At 36.1% G+C, this 22,414-nt stretch overlaps 1 protein-coding gene across 4 annotated transcripts; it reads right to left on the minus strand.

The window, feature by feature from the left end:
* Nucleotides 1-229: 229 nt before the first annotated feature.
* PCDH18 (protocadherin 18) lies at nt 230-13,219 on the minus strand. 4 transcript variants are annotated; one of them, XM_009448287.5, is made up of 4 exons: nt 10,133-13,219; nt 9,263-9,348; nt 9,009-9,172; nt 230-2,229 (listed from the first exon to the last, which is right to left on the minus strand). In XM_009448287.5, the coding sequence occupies exons 1-4, from the start codon at nt 12,617-12,619 to the stop codon at nt 1,562-1,564; spliced, it is 3,405 nt and encodes a 1,134-aa protein (XP_009446562.1). In that variant the 5' UTR covers nt 12,620-13,219; the 3' UTR covers nt 230-1,561. The 4 variants fall into 4 exon arrangements, with proteins under 4 accessions (XP_009446562.1, XP_001136066.1, XP_009446563.1 ...); XM_001136066.6 differs by having other exon boundaries at nt 9,263-9,351; nt 10,133-13,025; XM_009448288.5 differs by having other exon boundaries at nt 230-2,234; nt 9,263-9,351; nt 10,133-13,021.
* Nucleotides 13,220-22,414: the final 9,195 nt, after the last annotated feature.

Raw genomic sequence — 22,414 nt, forward strand, 5'->3', positions numbered from 1 at the left:
AAATGCATTTAACTTATTTAGCTGGAATATGGTTTACTACTTTCATTCCCATTACAAGTCTCAAACTCATTCCTTTTCCATTGTGTTTTTCTTGTTCGCCCAGCCAACTGAATGCTGCCTGTTTATTATTTGAAACTCAACACTGAATCACCCTCTCAGGAAGGGCATGCTGCATGCCAAGCTTTTGAACAAATATGTAGCAACAGGACTCTGACTTATAGACAGTTCCTTAGCTTTACTTTAATTTTTCTTTTATTTTCACTGACAGAAAAATTTTCTGGAGAGTACAATCAAGATAGTGTATTATTAGAAACAACATTAATAGAAGCTTGGTCAGAAATGATAATAGTCATAATAAGCATCTCTCTCACCAAGGCATTTCACACAGAGAGATCACAGCACAATAAATAAAGGATTTCTCATTTGCCACACAACAAATAAAACAATTGCAGTAACAAAAATATGATTTTATAAATGTTCTTATACTAAAAATAAAAGCAAAAATATGAGATCATGCACTGGAGACAAAAGCTAAAAATGAATAGTTATAACAAAAAAAGACAATATTCCAAAAGATTAAAATGTTCAAGTATTGTGAGAGGAAAGGGGAAGATTCAAAATAGAATGGGTTCAGAATAAGTCAATTATATTTACTACCTTAGGAGAGACACTGACATAACTGTTTTTATCCAGTAATATTTTATGCCATTAGAACACATACTGTTATCCATTTAAAGGACACATTCCATTTCCTTGGAGCATGTTTCATACTACAAGGATGGAATAAAATTTATTGTTTACCGTAATTATAAGTAGATAATAATATTGTGAGAGAAATATTCTCCGGAACAGGCCAGTGTGATGGCCTGGAATAGTAGGGGCCTGGGAGTCAGGAAACATTGACTTTAGTTCTGTTTTCATCATTGTCTATAAAAAGTTCATTTGAGATAGTCATCTAATAAATAACCTTCAAGATATTTCTCAGTCCTGAAATAAACTTTCACTTTATCTTTCGATTTTCCTATAAGAGTTCAACTATTGGGGCTAGTAGAAAGTAGAGAAAATAACAATAAAATAGCTTAACAGTTTTAATGATTCTTAATTTCTAAAAAGTTATTGAAAAAAAGTGGGATCACTTAATGGAATTAAGAATTGTATAATGCTTCAGTGGGGTTGTTCATACAACATAATAATTCTTCCCCAACAAAACTAATCTAAGCAGTGCCTGTATACTTTGTGGTTGAATAGTGTATCAGATTTGAACAGTGGCTAGTTTCTACACGACTAGGAAAAACATGTCTGTCATGGGAGTAAAAAAATAAAATTTGTTTGTTAAATTACACATAAATATAAGGTACAAATGTATTTTTAAAATACAGATTAAAATAATCACACTTGCATTGTGTACATACGAAAATACAGTATTTAATATTCAATATACACAGACACATTTATGATAAATGCAACTATTTGGCAATGCCAGTTCTTTCAGGGTTTTTTGTTGTTGTTGTTGTTCCCTATTTCCATATACATGGAAACAAAAATGCTTCGCTAAAATCTCCTAGCTCTGGCGGACATCTTGAAGCAGTTTGTTAATCTCTGCCACCAGTTCACTGGCATCCATGAGTTCGTGTTTCCCATCATTGAGGTGGTTGAGCACATTGTCAAAATCATCTTCTTCATAATTTTCAGGGATCTCCTCCATGGCTGGCAGCCATTTTGAAGAAGGCTGCACACTGGAGTGAGTTCCAAGTGGCGGCCCACAGTTGGTGGTGGGATTTTGAAAATGCGTACTGGCTGCCCATGCCGCTACCCCCTGTGGGTAACCCACAGTTTTGGCTGGCAAGGGTCCCTTCCTGCGCTCCAGGGAGTTGGACCGATCCACCTCACTGCATTCAGAATAGGTGTCCAGGGAAGGCGGTAAGAGACGCTGGAACACACTGCTCATTTCCGAGAGCAGAGATGATGTGCTGGTATCCCCAGTGTCCTCATCGTTTGGGGAGTCCTTTCCAAAGGTGGAAAAACTCTTCTTCTTTTCACCGGAATCTGCAGGCTGAGCGTCATCCTCAAGACTCTGATGTGGATGCTGCTGCTGGGGTTGCGTTGGGAATTCTTCCCCTGGAATGAACATGTTACTCCTATAATCAGAAGACGGTGAGGGCAGTGGTGGCATCCAGCACTGGTCAGAGTGTCCCAGGACCCTGCACTCCTCCGTGCAGAGTCTCATAGCTGCACTCAAGAAAAACAGTGGGGATTCATTATTATACTTAGCACGATTCAAAATGATGCAAAAATGCAATTTTATAATAAAAAATAGAATGAGACAATTTTAAACTATTTCCATGATGCCAACCTATTATTATACACAAAAGCTGGACTACAATTATGGCTTTAATTTGAACACTGGTTTTATAGACCTCCATAAGTGTTATCTTCTGGTGTGCTTTTTTTTCCTTATTAATCAGGTAAGAATATTCTGCTACTTGAATAATGATAAGACGGGTTGATAAAGTATACGTGGGAAGAACTAGGTGTGAGTGATGAAATAAGTGCTGAACATAAATTCTAAAGAACAGACTTGTAAGGTGAAACCTATAACTTTAGAATGCCACCCATTAATTCTTGTGTAATACATACCTTTGTGTAACTTTCTCAATATTACTTTAGTTTTAATGGAAGCAATGAGAATATAATAAGCTATAAGGTAATTATAGTTATTAATCTCTCTTAAAGATATTACAAATTATTTATTGACTTGTTACTTAACACAGCAGTGAAAAGTATCCTCAGCAACTGGATGGCCATCTGCAATTACCCTGTTAAGAAGTTTTCTTTTAAAGATTCAAAATATATTTATATTCAAATATATGAAAATGTCATCAAAAGATGAAGAATATGAAAAATCCATTCCTTAGGTCTTACAGATGTTCTAATGCTCTTATGGGAATATGAGTGGCCACAGTCATAGGAAAAAAAATAGATGATATGAGAAAAGCAGGAAAATAAAGAGGAAAAAACCCCTCTACATTTGGCAAATACAGTAACTAAGCTACATGACAAGGAAATGAAAAGATGTAAAATACACTCTACAAACCATTGACTTATTTCAGTGAGAAATAAGTCTGTTCAGTATTATGATTTCATTTTAGAGCAAAGAGCAGAATGCAGAAAATGCAAAATAATTCTCTTAGACTTACAAGAACATTAGGTTGTTACTAGCTATACTTACATATTGAGCTAATTTTGTAGATCCATCTACTTTAGGAAGATTCCTCTTCCTCCCAAATTATTGCTAAAAAGGTGACTCTTGAAGGATGCACATTCCCTTATTAGAGGAAACAAGTTGTCTACTGCAGTTACTGTGGTATCACTAGCAACTGGTAAAGTGCCTGCATACAGTAGGTATTCACTACATGTTTTCTAAATAAAACATGGAGAAAATAATGTTGACTTTCTGAAAAAAAAGAAGTAATGGTCTTTGATTGAAGGCGTAGAAATTGCTGCTTTTCTCTGCTTGAATCTTTGAGATAATTCTGTTCTTAAACTGCAAGAGTCCCAAATATGGACCTCAAGTTTTAATGAAAAGGAGGATAATTTGAGGAATAAAATGAGATCAAGTATTATGAGTGAGAAAAAAGCTGAATCAGTAGAAAACTAGAAATACAATGAAGCAGAAAAAAAAGTGGAGAAAGTGTGAACACCAATTCCATGTGAATCAAGGTGGGGAAAGAGAAAGAGGGTAAGCATGAAGAAAACTTGTGCAATTTGTTATGAAAGGTTACATTTAAATAAGCAAGAATGATTTAAGAATAAAAGCTTTTTTAGATTTCCTGACTTCATGCAGTATTACTACTTGGAAATGTTTGCCAACTTTTTTTTTTTTTAATTTGATGTGGACGAAACAAAAGGGGTTGAAAGTAATTGGAATAACTTAATAGCAATGAGGTTTTCTCAGCAGCAAAATAACAATCACAGTGGTAATGATTTTTTTTTTCCTTCTTAATTCCCCAGGTCTCTGAAAATGGAACTTAGACCTGTCTCTATTGTCTTACTCATATCCTGTCAGAAGGAAGAAGAACAGACCTGCTGACACCTCTTCATTTATTTTATTTAACTCTGTAGTTTTAGGCTTGGGAAGGACTTAGTTGTTTGATTCACTTTATTTTAATGCTTAATGATTGGAGGGAAAGGAAAGGCTTGCAAGAATACTGAAAATGACCTAGTTTTCTAAAGACCTAAATATAATAAACATATAACCAACAATACAATGCAAAAATACAATCTAGGTAACTGAAAGTTACCTAGAATCTGAAAGTTCATGCTCAAAAATAAGTTTGGTCATAGAAATTTTTTAAACAGTGAATGTTATTTGCAACTTCATCCCAATAAATAAGTGAAGCTTTAATTATAAAATAATAAATTAACATAAAAATGAAAAATAATAAGAGAAATTGATAAGAAAAGACTAATGGAGGGAAGGATGGCAAAAATAAGAGAAATGGAAGAGTAATGGTGCAGAAGAGGGCATTTCTTGCAACTTCATTGATATTGTCAACCTTGTCCCCAGGGACTTGACTGAAAACATTCTCAATCTGTAAGTAATTCAGTGCCACAAATGTTCCATACTATATCCCAGTTATCAGGGCTTGTTGACAAGTGGTGCAAGTGGCTAATCTTTCTGTTGCTCCTTGAAAGCTCTTATAGGTAGTTAAGTGTCCTCTGGGGAGGGGGACCATGGTGAAAGGAGAGTATCTTCTTCACCACTATAAGACTATGAATTTTGTCACTGCACTGCACCTTATTGGTGGGACAGGAAGCAGATATATAAGAAGAAATACGTATGCCTTGCTTCTGTCAAGTCATCAGGTGATCAATCAGTTATCCGTTATGAGTCTGCTACATGTGAAGTGCAACAATAGCACCCTGCCCTCAAAAGTTGTAAAAAGATATAGCTCTAAGTAAAGTGTAGCAAGTGACATCGTAAACACAGGTAAAGTGTCAAACTAGATGATGCTAAGGGCATGTCAAGAAAGGAAAGAAGAGTGGAGGTGGAAGCTGAAATAGTTAAAGAAAGAGCCACCTAAAACAAACTTTGAAAGATGAATAGGATTCAGTTACACAAAGTGACGAGAAGCCAGCTTTTCAGGTAGGAAGGACACCATGAGCAAAGCATCAGTGTATTAAGTGAGGAGATGCTTCTAGCTATAACAAAAGATACAAAGATGGCAACATATGAGAGTTAATAAGCTAAGAGGGGATTCCATTGCCCTTTGAATGCCAAGATAAATAGTTTAGTTCAATGTTGCTGGGCAACAAGAGTTAAGTATTGATTTTGAGCCAAAAAATGTGGATTAAAATGTTCTCAAAATGTTGTTCAAGCTGTATGAAAGAAAGATTTGACAAAGGGAGGAGCTACTAGACAGTGAATATCAGTTTGCACACTGACACACTAAACCTGTCATGGAAGAAAGGCCAGAACAGATGGGCTTTCGTGGATACCTGCCATGAGAAAGGAGAGAACATAGAATTTAAAAAGAATATTTAAAGTAAGTAATCAGAGATGACAGACTGATGAAAAGTGGATTGGACTCAATCAAGAAAAATGAGTATCACAAGAAACAAAATAAAACGGCTGTATAAATCATCCTGGTGAAGTGAATGCAATGGAAAATGGAGATTTTTGCAGGCATATGCTTAGTGTTATAGTTCAAAGTTGAATGAGTAAGAAAGTATGTTGGCAAACATGAGCCAACAGACAAAAAAATGCATACCAATTTGACTGCTCAAAATGCAGGATATTTGTGTGGGAATTAATAGCATGAATGACCAGAAATGACCCTGTTGGCAGGCAATGCAACATAACATAATCTATATTTGTTCAAAGTCTAAGGCAGAAAAACAGTTGGAACAAGACACTTTAGTCCTAGAAATATAAATGCTTTGGAAACTGTGCTGATCTCTTTTAATGGCATTCAGATGTGGACTTACATTTTTCTCTACTTGGGATATTTTCTGGGAATATAAATTTACAAAACACAAGTTTTACACCCTATTATGCCTCCGGAAGTTGCCGGGGTAAATAATAAATTGGAATATGTGTCATCAAAATTATACTCATAAATAAGGGATAGTTATCTTTGTATAGATACACAGTATGCATATTGCAGTCTACAGTAGCCAAACATGAATATACTTTGCGGACCATTGGTGACTTCCTGGTGCTCTATACCTCCAGGATAGCTTTGACCACACCTCAGATGGAGGCAGGTACCTAGTAAGGCAGAATTGTATCTACTATAATGTATTTTGTTGTAACACAATGTTATGCACAAGCAAAATAACTCTCCAGCCACACCCATGGTTAAGTGTGATTGTGCAAATATGAGATTTTTTTTTAAAAGTTGTCTCATGTTAAGTGGAATTATTAATGATGATATAAAGGTGAACTCCTAATTTTGAAAAGAAATGTGATACTGATGAAGCTTAACGTCACTCACTAAACACAATTCAGTTTTCTACAGTTTATCTATGTCTACCTATTGTTTCCCCAGTGTCTTTATTCCTTAACATCTATTATTATTATTGTAATTATTATTATTATTATTTACTCCAAGTGCTAGAAAACTTTCTTGCCACAAACTTACGTGGAGGTGGCAACTTAGAAAATATAAGAAAAAGTAAAAGAACTTTGACCTAAAAAAAAACTTTATAATTAGCTATTAGATTTCTACAATTTCAGAATTAAAAGGGACTTTAGGATTATTTAATCCCCAAAATACCAAGGTTATGTAATTAGAGCAGCTATTCAGTTAAGTATGCTGATAAATTTAAATTTCAATGAATAAACATTATACAAATCTAAAAATACATAATACAATATTGATGTCATGCCCACTATGTTACTTTTCTGTTTAATGAAATGAAATTACATTATTTAAAATCAAGGATTAATACTCAAAATTAGGGTTCTGTCAGGATCACAGAATTGTAGTTTAGCCAACTCCTTTATTACACAAGTACGAATAATAAAACTGATTCTCTTTGAGCAAAGTGTCTGATTCTAAATATATTCCACTAAATTTTCAGAGATTTCTCTTCAAATTGGTCAAGAAAGTCTATGCATTAAAAACAAAAACAAAAAACGGACACCATGACTGTGCAAACAGGCTCTCAGGTACACTGCATGCCTTATTGTTTCTCGAAGTCCCCCCCATACATTCATCCTGTGAGATACATTATAGTGTCTATTACTGTGATAACAGTATTAAATAATCAACATTTAATAGTTATGGGGTATGTCATAAAGTCTTTAGAACATAAGAACAATGAGGACACTCTATTTAAAAACAATTACTACAACAACAAAAACCTGTTACTTCACATACTTGATAGATTAGTGTTTAAGAGTGCAGGGATTGGTCCAAATCTCACTCTCCCATGTACAAACTGCCTGATTTGAGATGCATTTTCTAACCTTTATAAGTTTCAGTTTCCAAATCTTAAAAAAAAAAAAAATAGAAGCCTGTTGCTACTGTCACTACTACTAATTCCTGCCAAAGCCTTAGGAGAGGCAGTGCAGGTATCAAACTCTGCATGAGCCTGGAGTAAACCTGGGGGCATAGTTGGTAACTACTATTGCTACTACTATTCCTCATATTAATACCGCTCTGGCTACTGCCATCACTACTTCACTTATGAGTGCTTGAGTTTCTATTCACAGTGGTCCTTTGGTATCCAAAGGGGATTGATCCAGGCCCCCTGTGGATATCAAAATTGGGTTGCTTATATAAAGTGGTATGGCAGTTATATAGAGCCTACGCACATCCTCCCAAATACTTTAAATCTTCTCTAGGTTACTAAAAATACCTAATAAATGTAAATGCTATGTAAATAGTTGTTATACTGTATTGTTTTTTATTTGTATTGTTTTTTATTGTTGTATTGCTATTTTTTATTGTTTAATCCAAATACTTTCAATTAACAGTTGGTTGAATCTATGGATGTGGAACCTGCTGATACGGGTTGTCAGCTATATTGATTTTCTTGAATTCCTGTAGCTGTCTGAGGCTCCCTCATGTTTATTTCCTAAACTCTCTTACTTATCTGTATTCAAAAATAGAGGTGCGATGAAACTAAGATGGGTGATATTGTGTTGTTCTATCTTTCATATATCAAATGGCAGTCAATGATCCACATTCAGTGAAACTTGGAAATATAGGTAGCCAAAAGAACACACGTATTCCTAAGGTTGATTTAATATTGCAGTCTTTAGTAGTGGGGCTGCTAGGATAATATAATCAGTATTTACTCAGTTCAGAGAGTTTCTATTGCAGAATTAGAGGGAAGAAACTCCAAGGAAAACGTGGTTCGAAACTTAATAGCATCTCTTCTATCTTGCTGTGTACTTAAAGATTCCACTCTTGGGTCCCTGTGCCTCTTCTACTATAGCAAAATGAAATGTTGGCAAAAATATTCTGTGCTTACCACCTACAAAGATGCATTCCTTCTCCTATTTTTAATGCTTGAAGTGTACAATTTCCAGTGTATTTTAGTCTCTGATTTTGTGAGTTGGTGCCCATCACAGGAAACGCATCCTCCAAATTACAGTCCAGTTCACCACTCTGCGCCAAAACAGTTTAACTGAATAAAAACCACCACCCAATAATTTTGCAAAGAGTTACACAACCGTGTTCTATGGCTGTATCGGATGAGGTGGAAAGAGGGGGAAAATGGTTTGTTTTTTTGATTTTCCCCCACCCCTTTCTTCTTGTCCTATGAAGCTGTCATGCTTACTCGTTCTCTTCCAACCGCTTAATGAAATTTAACAGTGTTAAAATGTTTCAGTTTCTGTTCATTACTAAACAGTGATGAACATACTATAAAACATATTATAAATACTTTAGTGCAAGGGACAAATAAAGAAGAAATATAAGCATGAGAGAAATTTTTCATTTTACTGGTGTCACGGTAGACCTGAAAATAAAGATTTTCTTTCACTACCCTCTTACCTGCTGGAATTCTTCCATCTGTGAGAAACAGGTCGCTGAATCCTTCACCCAGCAGCCTATCTATTGGAGAATCTCGCCCCAAATCATAATCACTGTCTCCTGCCTCACTGTCACCACGGCCACTGTCTTTCAAGCTAAATTTGTCCATGTCTTGAAGGGCATATCTGGAAAGATAAATCAGAAAAAAAAATTACAGTTTTTTCTCTTCAGCATTTATGTTGAAACTTAATAAGTAACACAAGAATAATTCATACCTATAGCTCCTGGAATATTTGTTTCCTCGAAAACTTGGTCTTGGCTGATATTGCCCCTGGTGAAGCATTGAAAGAAGCTGAGAGACCTGCTGGAAACCAAATAGACAGAACTGATTCCCGGAAACAAGCCTCCAAACACTCACAATCTTTAAGCAAGAAAAACAGTTGCTTGCTATTTCAACTAAGTAACTGAACATATTATCTCTATTTAAAAGATTTGCAAATGCTGGACTGTGGCGGACCATGCAGCCAGCTACCAACTATAACTAAAACATATCTCAGAGAGATTTGGATGACCTAATACAACTGACTTTTACTTTGTGAAAGAAGACTCCCTTTCAAATAACTGATTTATTTTCTTTATAATTCAGATAAAGTGACCACCTGTAAAAATACATGGAAAATACTGTAAAATACAACACTGTAATGCATGTAGTTTAAAAAATGTCAGGAAATCTTCCAAACTTGGACAAACATAGCATGCATTGAAATAGAAGTCTGAAGGCCTCAGTTTTTTTATTTGTTCAGTAAAGACTATAACCTTCAAAATAAAGCAAGTCTCTACTTTTTGGCTTCCCATTATTTTAATCTGGGAAGCAAGGGGACTCTAATTACATAGTCCTTTGTGACCTTCACATTTATTTTTCAATATTACACATATTATATGAAGTTATTTACTTAAGGAAAACTAAAAACAGTATGCTAAAGTGTGCATCTTTGTTACATATTCACAATGTAACTTGTATCCTACTTAATTTGCACAGTATTAGTATTGTTACTTATTAATGAAAACATTTAAGAACTAGTAAACACAATTCCTGAACACTAACACCTAACATTGCAATGAATTGATGTGGTTTATGATCTTACCTCAACAGCAGGAGTGGCGTGGGTGAGTTCTAATGAGAAATTCTCTGGCACGTGGTTTGATGAGATTGTCACCAAACTGTTGAGTGACTGGTGACTGTTGTGACTCTGCCGGCTGCCCATCTGCCCTCTTTCTAAGGTAGGAGATGAAGATGGAGACGATCTGTGATGAGATCTGATGGGCAGAGTGCCATTTATGGTAGGCACCAATGTGATGTCCCCTTTGTGAATCTGCCGGGATGGCCTTTTTGGGTGGTGCTGGTAAGTTGATTCGGCCACCCTGCAGTTATAGGATCTAGTGTCTTTCTTCTCGCGGTTACACCTAGTTGCAAATAGCACCATAATAACCAGCAACACTGCACAAATTGCTCCTAAGGAAATAATTATTATCATGGAGACATCCAAGGATGCCTGGCTTACTGAAGTCATTGCTGTACTTGTCACCGACTCTGCATATTCAAAGATCATGCACTTCAGAAGGACTTTGGTATGTAGCTGAGGATTGCCTTTGTCCTGAATGATAACTGACAGCTCCCATTCTGTGTAGGGAACAGAATCCATGCTAACGTTGGTATGGATGTCACATGATCGTGGATCAATTATGAAGATATTCTCCTCATTACCTGCTACTATGGCGCAGCTGAGTTCAGCATTCACACCAGAGTCTCTGTCAATTGCCCTTATTCTTGTGACATGAAAGCCACTTTCAGCCCCTTTGGGAATGGTGATTTCTGCCGTATTATTACGCAATGCAGGCCCTATAACCACAGGAACGTTGTCATTTTCGTCAATGATGGTGAGCACAACTGTGGTATTGCTTACCAGTTGCTTTGGGCTTCCTCCATCTCTTGCTTCTACCACAAAAGTGATCTGACTCACTTCTTCATGATCAAAGATTCTGAGGGCATAGATGGCTCCATTAGAAGGGTCAATGGTTACATATGTAGTTATGGAACTTCCTAGAATAAAACTCTCCAAGATGGTGTATGTCACTTGCCCATTTTCTCCAAGATCAGGATCTGTGGCTGTAACAGTGGTGATATATGCCCCTGGTGAGTTATTTTCTGAAATTACAAATTCATATCGGCTTCTCTGGAAGTGGGGTGGATTGTCATTGATATCATTGATTTGAACTGTAAAATGTTTCACTGTAGAGAGACTGGGTGTCCCCCTGTCCTCAGCGATTACAGTCAAACTATACTCAGATCTCTTTTCTCTATCCAGTGTGGCATTAGTTAAGATTAAATAATTGTTTTCATATGTCTTCTGAAGTTTAAAATGACCATGTCCATGAAGCTTACAAACTATTTCTCCATTCAGCCCAGAATCCTTGTCCTGAACTCTGACCAAAGCAACAAATGTATCAATAGGATCCCCTTCAAAAATATAAGATATTTCTTCTTTTCCAGGGGACATGAGGTTGATGTTAATTTCAGGTTTATTGTCATTAACATCCACAACCTTAATTATAATTTTGCAATGGGCTGGGATTGAATTTGGACCCAAATCTTGAGCCTGAACATCAATCTCATAGGATTTGGTGATTTCATAATCCACTTGCTTGAAAAGAGTCAAATGTCCTCTTTCGGAATCAATTTTAAAAGTCTCCATAATTTTGGGAGACACATGACTGCTGAAGGAATATACAATTTTCCCATTAGCGCCCTCATCTGGATCCGTGGCATTCAGATCTAAGAGCAAAGTGCCAACCGGGGAGTTTTCTAAGAGTTGTATTATATAAGATTGCTGCTCAAAAGCAGGGCTGTTGTCATTGGAGTCTGAAATGCTTATTTTTAGTATGGATGAGCCAGACCTCTGAGGTACTCCCATGTCTGAGGCAGTGAGCTGAAGCTCGTAGCTTGACTTCAGCTCCCGATCTAACTCTCTGACCACTATGAGTTCTGCATACTTGGCTCCATCAGTCCTGGTCCGAACCTCGATATTAAAAAAATCATTGGCAGAGAGCGAGTATGTGTGGAGGGAATTTTCCCCAACATCTGGATCAAATGCACTGTCCAGGGGAATGCGAGTCCCAACTGCTGCACTCTCAGATATCTCAATAGGTATGAGAGATCTTGAAAACTGGGGAGAATTGTCATTAATATCCAGCACTTCAACTTCAATATGGAAAAGCTGCAGATGCTCTGTGGGTAGAGTGATCACATCAAACTCTATGGAACAGTTCAAGTTTTTCTGGCACAGTTGTTCACGGTCAATTGTAGCCCCTATGCTGATTTCCCCATTATCCTCGTTTACTACAAGTAGAGGAGAATTTCCCCTCTGCATGGCTCGAAATCGAACAGTAGAAGGATTGGGTAGCTTCAATAAAACATCAGCCACATCCTCTGATAGTCTTGCAATTACTGATCCAACCCTCTGTTCCTCATAAATCCTGTATTTCAAATTCTTGCCCAGTACATCGTGGTTGAAAGATACTATCAGAAGTGCAAAAACAAACCTAAAGTGCATTTTAGCATTCATTTGGTGCATTGGTCAGTTTATGAGATTTCCCTCACAGAGCAAGTTAAAACAGCAAAGCAATTGCCTCAACTTCCTTTGGCAACGTAAAGCTACATTTGGTACTTGAAACTTGAAAGCGTCTCTTAATAACACAGCACAGCAATTAACAGCTCGCAAACTTTTGTTTTATACACACCGTGTCACGACTTCCAGATACCTTCGGCATGGAGTCCAGTCCTTGCGTTTGTTTGGTGGTTCGTCCTCTTTCCAGGCAGGAGAGTGTCACCTCCGCGTTTTCTCCCTTGTGTAGTCGGAATCCATCTATTGCAGGGTGCCGGTGGAGTCTGCAGTGTGTCTTTCCTGAGCGATCCTTTCTCCCTTTAGCTGCTCGGCTGCAGACTAAACACCCGTGATTGCTGACTCCAGTCTAAAATCTGTACAACTTCACTTCAACTCAGACAAAGCTCTTGCCCAGCGTGTGTTGAATCGCTTCCAGCCAATCAGCGTGCTTCCAAATCAAAAGCTGATGGAGTCACCCAAGGAGGGAGGGAGAGAGTGGAGGGTGGGAGAGAGAAAGAGACGGAGAAGGAGGAAGGCGGGGGTGGGTGCGCGAGGGAGAGAAGGGGAGACGGGCTGGTGGGGGCTGGGGGAGGAGATGGGAGCCAGTCCTTCCCTGTTCCTTCTTTCTTCCTCCGCACTCCCCCTCCGCCTTTCAATCTACTGCATTCACTTTCTCTGAGCGTGCCATGACAAAGGGGAGACAAATTACAGAAGAAAAACTTTAAATCAACTTCTGGTCGCCTTTATTTATATGGCACGTTAAATTGTTCTTATTTTCTTAATTGCCCTTTCTTCTGCCACAGACATGTAATCATCTTGCTTTTCATACTCCTTAAGTGCTAGTTTAACTTAAAATACCTCTAAGTGCGTTTTGTTGGTGGAGGAATTTAATACAATTTGAAAACTTGCTTCTAATTATGCTTCTCAGACCACCTCCTTCCCCACTCCCTCTGTAAATACTTGGGCCTTTCTCCTTCCAGGAGCACAAGCAGATTTTCTTGAGGCTCTGTTTTTAAAGAACGGAGCAAGTAAAGAGGTTTCATTTTCTGTTTTCTTTCATCTTTATTCTTTGAAGATAAAAAAAGGGCTATCTTGCACTCTTGATTTCTCTTAATTAGCAAGACTTAAGGGAACACCTCAGAATTTGGAGCTAATTAACAATATAGTTCTACCTTGTATGATTTCTTTCCTTGAGTTTGGGCAAAATTGTTTGTAATATTTCTTCGTCCTGTACTTCAAAAAAATCCTATTTATCTTGGGTAAAAGACACTGCAAGCTTTAGCATGCCAATTTCTACCAAAAGGCACTATCTATACATGGCTAGTCTTCGCAGTGAATACTGGGGGGACATGGACTCAATAGTTTACAAGTCAAATTTTTATAATATATGCATTATTTATGAAAACACTTCAGATATGTATTTTTAAAACCCCAAAGGTTGTTTACACTGACAAATCAAATGCCTGAGCTGAAAATTGCATTTTGTGTGCATCAAAATGCTAGGAAATATCATGGGAGGCTTGTGCTCTATCCAGGTCACAGAAACTGATACGGTATTCTTATTTGAAAATATGATTATTTATGATGTTCTTTCTGCTCTGCAATTCCTTTCAAGTTTATCATCGTGGCTCCATTTTTGCTGCTTTTTTTCATACCTTTTGCATTATTCCTCAGCTGTCTTCATCCGCTTGCATATTTGCTGTTTCACATAATGTCATTGTCACTTTTTTCCATTTATTTTTTCTCACTCTCTATTTTGCCCCCCAGAAACATATAAAAAAAGTAATTTTCTGATTTTTCCACTTTGCTTACTCTCAGCAGAGCTCAGCTAAAGTCACTAAGAAGGCTCTTTCCAAAAAAGAAAGCAGAGGAGTCTCAGCGTGAATTCTCCTTCTTTTTAGGCATTCAAAAGCATTTTATAAGCCATTGTCTTTTTTTCCCCCTCCTGAAATCAGTGCTGTGTGGCAAATTGTGCAGAATAGAAATGCCTATAATGAATGTATTTAGTACTGGGTCACGCTGATGAACATTCTGCCCCCATGAATAATACTGTTTTACAAGTTTGTAGCCCTTTCAAATTGCTGATCCCCAAACCCTATAGGCAAACTAGGAAAACTACCACAAGCAAGGGGGACTTTAGAAACCCATAGCCATCTGGCCTAGATCTCTAACAATCTGAGCCAATAATTATATCAATTCAGGCTTTAGCGAACCCCTTTGCAAACACCAAAAGAGCAAAGAAAGGAATTAGTGACTATTCAAAGTTGGGGTGAGAATTCAAAGGTAACCTAATTCCATTAGTTCTAGGAAAATTTTCTTTCAGAATTTGATAAGTCTACCCCCCAAAAAACTCCAAGAGCAATCGATTTGATTACCTTGATACGGATTTTTTTTATGCTTAAAAAGTAAAAATAATAAAAAGCTCTTTTATTTCTGACAGTGGGCTTGAACAGAAATAATCATTGTGAAAAAGAGCTTCAGTGTAACTTACTGAAATATTAAATAACTTGTAAAATAATATATCCTCCAAAATGATATGTTTCTATGAATATGTATTTAAAGAACTTGGCATTCTTTCACCAACAGTGGCTTTTTTCACTTGCAATATCATCCTTACCAGATATTATTTCCTTTTCAGCTTCCCAATCTCTTCCTGAGAAGTCACATGTATCTACTCAAAAGTGATGTGCTTTTGATTTATCCTTGGTATGCACTGATCTGTTCTTTACACTTTTTCCCCCAAAAGTACAGAATTAAAAATAAATCTTTTCTTTGTAATATTGTATCCTAGTTCTAACAATTTAAATTTTCCTCATTTGGTATCCCTGAAAAGATAACATAAAACTATCTCCCAAACTATTTACTATCCATGAAAGGGTTTATATCAGGGGAGAAAAACTGATAAACTTCTATTAGCTGTTATCTGATGATGACCTGGTTGAACTTCATCCTTCTGGAATTTGATGAAGTCATGAAGAAGGGGTAGACCCTCTAAAACAACTTCTCAGATAACCAGTAAGGGAGAGTTGATTGAATGTTTCTTAAAGTCCACCCTCTTTTGATATGGCAGTCTTTGTTGCCAGAGAAAGGAAGTGGTTCCTCTTGAAGACTGTGCCCTCTTGAGTGATGTTAAGCACAGCAGCAAAGTGCTTCTAAGCTTCTAGAGGCAAATCGCAGATACATCCATCCTGTTGTGCATATTTTATCTATGAAGCTCCTTTTACCACTTCAGTTTAATTGGGCTGAAAACTGCTAAACCTAGATAAAAGATATCAACCAGCATTTACAATACATCCTTTCACCTCTAATAACACTTTCACCATGCCATTTACTTTTATTACTTTTGTTCTAAGGAAAATTAAGCTTTATAATTCTAAATTTTGAACGATTTTGTTCCTATTCAAGAGGAAGGAAAACATAGAACTCAATTGTAAGGCTCAAATTTATCAGCATTACATGAAGCAAAGTGTCTCTTTTGGTACTGAAATATAAGATGAAAGTCACTAAAATTCCTTACACGCAGATATGTATTTTGTTTTTTGATTTTTTGCTATTAATTTATATTTTATTAGAGCATATGAGATTAAAAGGTAGGTTAACAAATATTCACTTTTATCTCACTATATGTCTTTCCTACCATCAAAATAATGACATGAGACTTACAATCTTCTGATTGATTGGTATAGTTCACAATCTTTCCTCACAGCATTTGTTGTGAAACATAGAAGAAAATCATGGTCCTGCTTGGCACCATATGGCTGTAACAAGCCTAAATAATTACTCTGCATCCTGGGAAATTAGGGACAAAGGCTTTTCCAGACAAAGGTTAGTAAAGTTAAGGAATTCCAAGACTTTAGACCTGCTTAAGATAAAGGGCTTGCTTGGCTTTTTGTATGAGCCCAACAACTGTGGGTACCACCAGTTGGCAGTTATGTAATCCTGGACAAATTATTTAACTTCTCTGCAAATGTATAATCCTCCGTGACGTGGGAGTAATAATTTACTCTAAAAAATTCTTTTAAGAATTTCGATGACTGCGGCTTTCCACAAAGGTTGGCCCTGTAAACACACAACAAAGGTTAGTTTCCTTTTCTTAACCTGTGTGTGTCTGTTTTCCTCCTAACATTCATTGAAGAAGAACAAAATGTGGATTATAGCCGCAGAACTTGGTACTTCTCAGACTTTTGGTTTAGATGCATACATAATTTTATGTTGAAAAGATAAAGCTCTCTTCATCTTGACTTATAAAGGTTACCTGTGAAACATAATTGACAAAACTAAGAGTATTGAATTGTGACGGTCTTGAAAACTTGCTGCTTTCCTGAAGAAAATTCCAATACCTACCAACTATACTCAACTATACCTCCAGTCCCTAAACTATAGAAACATATCTACAGATACAATTAGAAGTCTACCAGGTGCTTATTTTTCTCTTATATTTGATAGTATACACATCTACTATTTGCCTGTTCTCAAGGCTTTTGCACTAAACAGTTGTTTCTTTAAATTTCATGTGAAACTATAGCAGGAAGACAAAAGGATATGATTTGATGTATCGTGGCAGTGACAAGGAAATATAAAATTTGTCAAATAAGATTTTTATTTAAAAACCAACCTTAGGCCTTTTGTCAATCACATTACGTCTCTCTATGTTGTTCTTCCTTTATTCCATTTACTAATAGATTTAAGAATATAATAATGAAAAGTCACCAAACAATATGAACTCTTTATGAGACAAAATTTATCAACATAAGATCAAAGGTTGGGAAATGAAAATAGATCCCAAACTATCTTTAGATGTGTGTAACAGAAATAGCCTTTAGTTGAATTCTGATCAAAACTGAATGCGCTAAGCACCCACAGGAGGCCCACGCACCTGGAAGCATAGCTGTGCTAGGGCTGGGAGGCAGCCCAAACCAGGGGCCAAGAAGAGTTGGAGTCCGTGAAATACAGTGACAGGTGCTAGGTCAATTTTGTCTGAGTGGGCAATCAGTATTTAGGATGTTCTGCCAAAGGTAATATGCCAAGTTCCAGCAGGTGACTTAGGGTCTGGCAAAAGGCAATCTATTGAGTCCAGATGAAAGGCATGTAGGTGAGCTGCTATTCCAAACAATAGGACTTCCTTCAGGACTTCCAAACAAGGCAGGTTATGAAATTCAGGATTAAAACAGGAAGAACAAAACAAGCACCTAGAAGTTCGGTGTTTTGTAAATGGGCACATATGAAAAGCCTCCTCACAATTGGAGACCAGATTGCAAAGTTAAACTAGATGGCAGCAAAATTGACTTTTAAATTGACTTTTAGGATTATTCATCTGAATTCCTTAAATTCTTTCCTTTCAGTACAGTACCTTGAGGCAAAAAACTAAGCCTACAAAGCGTCTTCCTGTAGTTGCAGCTGAGAAGATTTGTGGAAATGGGTGGTGGGGAGACTAAACCCTTAGGTGACTGGAGTGTCAATTTTTAGTTTAAGCATTGCCATTCAATGTGTGGGCTTTAAAGCAGCAGCATGGGCATTAGCTGGAAGCTTGTCAGAAATGTAGAATCTCAGACGGTACCCCAGACCTACTTAAACAAATTCTGCATTTATTTATTTATTTTTAAATTATACTTTAAATTCTAGGGTACATGTGTACAATGTGCAGGTTTGTTACATATGTATCCATGTGCCATGTTGGTGTGCTGTACCCATTAACTCGTCATTTACATTAGGTGTTATCTCCTAATGCTACCCCTCCCCGCTCTTCCCACCCCATGACAGGCCCCGGTGTGTGATGTTCCCCACCCTGTGTCCAAGTGTTCTCATTGTTCAATTCCCACCTATAAGTGAGAACATGTGGTGTTTGGTTTTCTGTCCTTGCAATAGTTTGCTCAGAATGATGGTTTCTAGCTTCATCCATGTCCCTACAAAGGACATGAACTCATCCTTTTTTATGGCTGCATAGTATTCCATGGTGTATATGTGCCATATTTTCTTAATCCATAAGATTTAAGTACCATCATGTCAGAAGTTTCACCACTTCATTCAGATTACTCTTCTTAGAAATGTCTCAAAATTTAATGTGCATAGGAATCACCAGAGGACCTTATTAAAATGCAGAATTTCTTGACCAACCCAAATGTCCATCAACAAATTCTGCATTTTAATAAGGTCCTCTGGTGATTCCTATGCACATTAAATTTTGAGACATTGCTAAGAAGAGTAATCTACTGAGTGAAGTGGTGAAACTTCTGACATGATGGTACTTAAATCTTACGTGCTGTGAGATTTTTCTCCTCCAGAGAGTTTAGAGATATTTGGCACATGGAGAAGATTACCAGAAAAAGGGCCAGAGCTAAGACCTCATTAATTCAAGAATATAAGTAGAAGTGATATAAGAAAACTTCTCTGTTTAGTTAAATTCACAGAAAGAGAAGGGAAATTAAGCTTCCCTCTGGATCTAAGGTTTTATAGCAGCTATCACCCAGTTTATCCATTAGGCAGTACAGTTTCCATCAGCAAGGAAAACGCTTTTTAGAAAAAGAGATCTAATAATACTTTTGGAAGAGCTATTTCTGAAGGTGAAAATATCTCCAATGTCATAATATTTATTTGTATATTTGTACATATGTATATGTTTAGGAATCTCTGGTTGAGTGTTTCATATTTGTGAAGTACATATAAATCACAAGTTTGCTTTATGTTTTCTTCATGGCAACATTCCTTTGTTTATCATTCTTTTATCATGCGGCAAAGCAAATCTTGAGAATACAGTTTATTTTATCCTTAAATACTTCCAGCTCAGAATTAAGAATACAAATCAAAGTGCGACAGAAAGTTTATTGCCAGTGTCTGATTCTTTGTGTTCATGTTAAAATACACTTCATGTATGATACTTCTGGATGCTCTTAATAAATAGCTAATTTATCCAACCATTTTTTGTTGTTCCAACAAGGAGTATCACACTGTTCATAGACTGGCATCTACTCTCAAGAAAAAAGTTTTTATAATGTAAAGGAGAACTGTTATCATTTAGAAATATGAGCATCCACTTAAATAACAAAAACCAAGTCAATGATATTTTAGGATATATTAGGTTAGACTAAAACTTTTTGAAAGTTTTTGAAACTTTTTTGAAACTTTTTGAAAGGTTTTAATATAGTATGTTAAGCTTGGATAAGTGATAAATATCAGCATCAAATATGTATAAAAATTATTAGTAAATACCATGCAACTTCATGGTCCAATTTCTTATTTACTTAGAATTTGTAAGAAGTTATTCACTTTAGGTTTATCATCCATCAATTGAAACACTTTTAACAAGGAGCAATCAAGGATATTTGTAGTGTAGTTAACAGCAGTGTTATAAAATTGAGGGATGCTTAATTTTACAAGAAAAAGAAAAAAGTTCAAAGTATTCTCTCCAAAAGCAACTTTCATCAAAAAATAACTAAAATTTCATAAAATAAAGGAAATAAATGATAGAGATTAAGAACATCTAGTAGATACTTAGTTATAAAGTTGATCTCTGAAAATGTATGTGCTTACCATTTCTTTACTCACACTTAACAAAGAGAATAAACAGTTCACATATAGGTTTTACATAATAAATATCTGAATGTATGTGAATTAAATAGAAAATATTTCAAAGGGAATGAGACTGAGGAGAGTTGTTAGACCTTCACTGAAAATAATGCCTATTTCCTAAGAGACTCATAGCAGCCCACCATTTGTAACAATATAGTGACTCTTTTATTATCGTCTAGTATTTTTTTTTAATTTGGGTAAGTTATTTTAATTGTAATAAACTAATCAATTATAGCTCATATTCTCTATCCAAAAGAATTTAAGCTTCAAAGTAGACTCCCATTTAGTTAAGAGGGCAAATTCACAGTTTACATGTGGACTGTGTTACTGATATAAAAAATACCATCTATAATAGTTACATCTCACCTAGCATTTGAATGTAAGGGTCTTGGACCATAATAAAAATAAAGATAATAGTTATTGAACCATATTGAGTGCCAAGTGAGCTACACATATATTTCCTTTAATTCTTACTATAATTTTAATAATGAAATATTTATGATTGTTAGAAACATGTGGGATATAATAATAGAACTCGGCTAAAATTGTCAAAAAAAGGAAGTTTATTATTTCAAAACAGGAGATACACAGAGATAGGACATTTTCAACACTGAATATTGAGCAGCTCAATAATGCCATCACAAACCAGGTGTCTCCCATCTTTCTGCTATTTGATATTCAATGTGCTGGCTTGTTCTGTTTTCTTGGGTTCATTCATGATTCCAAGACAGCTGCTACAGTTCTAGAAAATATGTCTCCACTTAGCTGAATATAGAGTTACAAAAAAGACAGCATCACCTAATCTTCTTTCATCAAGAAATAAAATGTTTTCTAGTAGTTGCCTACTGATATGCTCTTAAAGCTCATTGGTCAAAATTGTGTCACATGACCTTTATTAACCAATCTCTAACAAGGAGAATAAAGCTGTTATAATTGGCCTACCTAGACTAGAAAGTTTCAGTCCTGGAGGAGAGGAATAGCTCCTTTCCTTCCTGAAGGGCAAAGTCCTAAAATATAGTGTTCATTTAACAAAGTGGATTAGAGAGTGGATATTAAATGGAGAACAAGTTGTGTCAGCCACATTAATCCTAGAATCATTTTATGTTTAAGGAATTTAAGACTCACAAAATTTTGCCTAAAACGTGGCTAATATATAGTAGATATTGAATTTTTATACTTATGTTTGTCTCCAAAATCTACTTCTATACAGTAATAACGACTTGTTTCTTAAATATTGAATGGAAAATGCTGTCATATTTTTAAATTCTTTTATTTTCCAAAATTGTTAAGCTATGGGGGAAAGACAATCAATATACATTAAGGTGATTTGTCTTGTGAAAAAATATTTCAACCTATACAAGAAAAAAATCTGCTTTTTTCTTTGGATGATACCCTTCAAAATAATCAGTGCTACAGGCTTAATTGAAGTGATTTTTAGGCAGAGGTGGGAGAAAACTGAGGAGGTAAGACTGGGTCTTTTTACTGGCTCTAAATACACCCCACATACCTTAGGTATATCTTCACATACCATGTACTGCTTCCCTGTGACTAGGCTCATACTAAAGGAAATACAATTGAATCATCTTTAGATTAAAAGGTATGAACAAAAAGTGAGAAGTTGGAAAAACGAGAGTAGACATTCAGATTCTTACTTACGTTGCAATCAGAAACACTCCAAACATTGAGTAAAAGCCAATCAGGAGACTGACACAAGGGAGGAGCATAATGCAGTGCAGGAGATACTGACCTGAGATCAAAGAAACCTACTTCCCACTCAACAGCTCTTTAATGTTTTATCATTGTACCGTCATGTCTTTGCAGTGATAAGTCACTCGCCACGTATATTTTCTTGAATAATGGATTGGATCCTAAATTTGGGAGGAAGACATAAAAAGTATACCTGGATACCCAGTTTTACTTTGAGTATTCAATATATTATTTATTTTGACACACTTTTCTGGAAACTCCGCTTCTGGCTGTGAGGCTAAATGAAAGACTCTAACATGTTTGGTAAAGAAGGCAATATAATTTAAGGCAAGCAAATGTGCTTTACCTTGCTCAGCCAAAAGTATTGGATTTAACTTTCCAAATAAAAACGAATCTCAAAATGTCCCCCCTTTTTTCTAGAGCAGTTCACTAAATCACAATAAAATATTTAAAATGATCTTACTGGAGAATGATAAACTTATACAGAAATTC

Source organism: Pan troglodytes, chromosome 3 (assembly GCF_028858775.2).
Source record: "Pan troglodytes isolate AG18354 chromosome 3, NHGRI_mPanTro3-v2.0_pri, whole genome shotgun sequence".
Lineage (NCBI taxonomy): Eukaryota > Metazoa > Chordata > Mammalia > Primates > Hominidae > Pan > Pan troglodytes.